General features: G+C 51.2%; 1 protein-coding gene across 1 annotated transcript; it reads right to left on the bottom strand.

Annotated features, from left to right (window-relative positions):
- Positions 1 to 1,872: 1,872 nt before the first annotated feature.
- LOC122374962 (glycosyltransferase 25 family member-like) lies at positions 1,873 to 4,413 on the bottom strand. The gene is made up of 2 exons (XM_043354066.1): positions 4,127 to 4,413; positions 1,873 to 3,854 (listed from the first exon to the last, which is right to left on the bottom strand). The coding sequence occupies exon 2, from the start codon at positions 3,742 to 3,744 to the stop codon at positions 2,023 to 2,025; it is 1,722 nt and encodes a 573-aa protein (XP_043210001.1). The 5' UTR covers positions 3,745 to 3,854; positions 4,127 to 4,413; the 3' UTR covers positions 1,873 to 2,022.

The following is a 4,413-nucleotide window of genomic DNA, read 5'->3' as shown; positions in this document are numbered from 1 at the left end:
CCGAAAGTATGACGCCACGCTGACGTCACTCAGGAGGCAAGCTATTGGTTGGCCGATTCGTGTAATACAATTGGCGAATACGCGGACGGGCTCAGCCCCGGCGACTCACTAGGGTGCCTGCCCAGACCAATGTCTCCCCCTAATTCCTATCATCCTTCCGGCTCTGAAATGGTCTAATTGGACCGAAAGGGCCTAACCCAACAAAACAAACAAACAAACAAACAAAAGCTGGTAGCGGTGACTAAACGTTAAACTGGGCGGAAGAATGCGCAGAGGCATGTGCCTATGCTGAGGGAAGTAAATCCGAGCCAGCTCCAGTCTATATCCTTCCTTATTTCAATGTGTTCTTTCCTATACGCTCCCTAGGTATATTAGAAGAAATTAGAGCGATATTCAAAGAAAGTGTTTTTGGGGTATATTCGGAGAAATGATCAGGGTGTTGTTTTAGACCAACTCCCCTAATATGCTTAAAAGGAATCAAAAAAGCTCTCAGTGCTAGGGAAAGGTGCCAAATTAGCGACCGCCGATCCCTACCCATTTGCAACATATATAGGTACCTCTCTGCAGAACAGCTGCTGAAAGAAAATTGGACAACCCTTTCTGGTAAGCGATTTGTCACGATTTCGTTTGGCTAAAATAATGAGCCTTTCGTTATAATGTTATAATGCTCTTATTGTCACATGCGCCACAAAACGAAACTTTGGCATAAATAGATTGGCATTACGGGCTTGTAATTTGTTCACGACACGAACGACAGGACCTGTTCCAGGATCTGCTGACCTTCTAAAGCAAGGAATTAACGGTAATAAAGTATAAAAAACGGATATGGTTAGTTACCCGAGTATGTCTTGTTGCAAAGGTGATAAGTGGAATGCACAGCGTAACTCGTCAATGGCCTGCAGCATGCACTATTTATGCTTAGGAAAATCAGCCTTATGACTGAAAAAAGTCCTGATTGTCAGCATCACCCATGTGTTAACCCTTGCATGTGTAGGGGGGTCGGATGGACCCCCCCATGGTTTTTCGCGAATAACTCGCGTAAAAAACGGCCGATCGCGACGAAACTTTCAGTACCCTCACATTGATCAATTTTACACCTACCCTGAAAATTTCATGACCCTGACCCTAATGACCTTTGACCTGTGACCTCTTTTCCGAGACCATGTTTGGCCGGAATCGCGATTCCGCGTATGTCGGCTCGCATTAGCCGCGCGTTTGCAAGCTTTTCGTGGTTTCAAACGTTCAAACATGTGATTTGATGTTGCTCCCATGCATTAGGGTGGGTGTCAAGGTCACCTGAAGGTCAGGTCAGGTCATTGACCTTTGGTGACCTCGTTTCACTTTTTCGAGTTTTACATGTTTCTAGGCTAGTTTTTGGAGCTGAATTCGAATTTAGCAACCATTTGAACATTTACGAAGTAGTTTTGGCGACTTCGTAACATGTTACGAAGCTGCCAGAGGCGGTTGACACGTAATACGAATACCCGTCACGACGCCTACTGGTTGACCTGACCTGACCCGACCTGGTCTAAATGCTTAAAGACATCATCTGTGATCAAAACTAACACGATATTCGTGATCAGCACCCCGAAAAAAACCCTTAGCAGCCACACTTTACGACTTTCTAACAGGTCCCGATTTTCCCGACCTTGGGTCATTGACCTGACCTGGAAGGTCAACCAATGTCCTAGAACCTTAAAATTGGGTATCATCGGCTTCCTCTCGTCACGGGCAACACGCTCGTTTTTTCCGCGAAGCTCTAGCTCGATCAGGGGCCAAACGGCAAGGGAGGGGGTCCAACCGACCCCCCCCCCCCCCTACACATTAGAAGCTGGCAAACGCCGCACACATGCGAGGGTTAAGACATAACGACCCATCATTTTTGACACTTTCTTAACCGAATCGTTACGATACAGCGTCACGAATCATAATCAAGATCACGACCACAACATCATCAAGAAGCCAGGATAAATACTTTAGCACCTGCTTTCCACAACACAAACCAGCTTGCCACAACCGTAGTTACGTCAAAGTCTCCATGTTACACTCCTCAACTTCATTCCCATAGCTGACTTCGCCAAATAAATCATCAACCTCCGTACAGTCGCTCACAAAACCATGTTCCCCAATACGTTTCACCGGTTCAATAATATTCTCTCTACCAGAGTACACTCTCAACGTGCCGGCACTCGGGTACACCTCCATCCACTCCGAGAAGAGGACTTCACCTGACATCAGCGGTATGTAGTGATCCACGCAGAGGAGGTTTTTAAGCGGGTCGTCTCTCAATAGCGTCTCGGCGCCAGAGCGTGTCAGAGCATACGCTAGTGTGGTGTAACTGAAACCGGGTCGGACCAGGTGTTCGGAGCCTTCCACCGGCTCAAAGTCGTCCGGAAATGCGGCCTCGCGGAACAGGTAGAGAAAATGCCACTCGGGACGCAGACGGTCGACTTCGTCAACGAGTTGCCGCAGGCGCGCCGGGAAATCAGCGGAAGGGTGGCTGTCGTCTTCTAGAATAATGACGCGGCTCAGATTGTGTTTGATAACGTCACGCCATATGTAGTAGTGGCTCAACGAGCAGCCCACTTCACCTTTGTTGATAAATCTCTTTCTTCCTTCTCCTCGAGGGTGAATGTCGCGCTCCTCTAGAAACTCGTCGGTGAGTTTTCGGCCATCGACGGCGAGCATTCTCACTGCCTCGATGCCGATCTCGTCGAAGCAGGCCTTCAGCCGGCGCCACCGCTCCGGGCGACGCCCGAGGCCGATCACGTAGATCCGGTCAAAGCCGAGACGACTTTTGGTGGGCGGTGGCGGCAGGAAGAGACGCATCAGAGGCACCACTGACATCGGAGGATGGTCTATCAGCGTCTCCAGCTTCATGGCGAGCAGGTTCTGCCACTCGTCCTTCAGCTCCTGGGTCGGCGACAGCGGTACTGGCGTCAGACCGAAATCCTCCCCGTTGCAGACGGTCATTTTCAAACCAGAGTTTCGCGACGATATCGCCAGAGCGACGGCGTCGTCTAGCGTCTCCACTTCCCGCTGGAGTTCACAGCTCTGCGAGACGAACGTAAGACTCGCCGTGCGGGGGTCACGCAGGTCCATCAGCACACATGAACGGACCAGAGGCACCGCGAAACAGCCACGTACTCGACCAGAGTAGATTCGTGGGAAAGCATCCTCCTCCTGAGGCGAGGTCCTGCCGATGCTGGGTTGGAAGTTGGAGTACCCTCCGGCGGAGCGTAACATCGGCGCCACCACCGGCTTCCGCACACTCTGCAGACGGCGGAGGACGGAGCGGTCGTGTAGAACGACATCAGCGTCCAGGAACCAGACCATGTCTATGCCGAGTGTTCTCGCCCTCTTCAGGGCCTCCTGTTTCATATCACCCACGGCGCGGAGCCGGCCAGGAGACAAGCGCACGGCGCTGCGTTCGTCCGGCCGCAGCGACGGCGAGCTGGCGTTGACGAACGCCTCCACGGACAGATAAGGCAGACTGTACCGCTCCAGCCAGGTGTGCAGAATCTCGGCCGATCGGTCCTGGTTGTGGTCGCTGGCGATCCATAGCGCCAGCCGCTCCTTGGGGTAGTCAAGCCGGCTGAGCTGTGAGAGCGTGTACGGCAGGTAGGTCTCCTTGTTGCGCACCAGCAGCACGATCATGACGGAAGGATTGCTGCCTTGAGCGACAGCCAGCGCTTTCAAAACTGCAAGCGTCACAAGCATAAACGATGCGTTCATACGCAGCATGGCTTGATCAAAAGCGTCCAGAAGCGTTCGGAGAGCAAAGGTGAAGACTGAAGAGAAACACCAATTAATCCAGGATGCTCAAGCTACCACTTGGAAGATGACGTGATATTCTGAAATACATAGAACAAAACTGCTTAGAACACTTTAATGTCATTGGTCGATTGATGCATTATGCAGTGGGCAGCAATATACCTTCAATTATGACGGCAAGCCTATGTAGGTGTGAAATGCAGCCTATTTAAAAAAAAAAAACGATAACAAATAATCGAGAAACGAAAACTGTAAAACAACTGCACCGGTTTTTGCTTCGTGAACGGCAAGTGTTCGTGAGTACACACCATCCAGCACTGATCTCTTCTCCGTAACGTGAGCACACTCTCACCTGCCTCCCGTGCGGTGCTCCACGTGCGGTGCGTTGCTCCACGTGCTCTCACCTGCCTCCCGTGTGGTGCTCCAGCTCCCAACACCACCGATCACCAACTGCCACGGTGTCAGATGCCACATCAGCACCAGTGGTGACAACCCTGCTCCGTAGCAGTCTGACTGGTGTAGCCAGTTTGGCGACAGGATTAGTACATATATCGCGGACTTTGTCAATAAAAACAGCGGATATGATCTTATAGACTGGATCTAAACGGTGGTTGACCTTCAGCGAGATCGGGTGCTGTC

This window comes from Amphibalanus amphitrite, unplaced genomic scaffold (genome assembly GCF_019059575.1).
Source record: "Amphibalanus amphitrite isolate SeventyFive unplaced genomic scaffold, NRLGWU_Aamphi_draft 001748F_arrow, whole genome shotgun sequence".
Taxonomy (NCBI): Eukaryota; Metazoa; Arthropoda; class Thecostraca; order Balanomorpha; family Balanidae; genus Amphibalanus; species Amphibalanus amphitrite.
The sequence above is the reverse complement of the archived record's forward strand: the minus strand, read 5'-3'. Positions and strand labels throughout refer to the sequence as shown.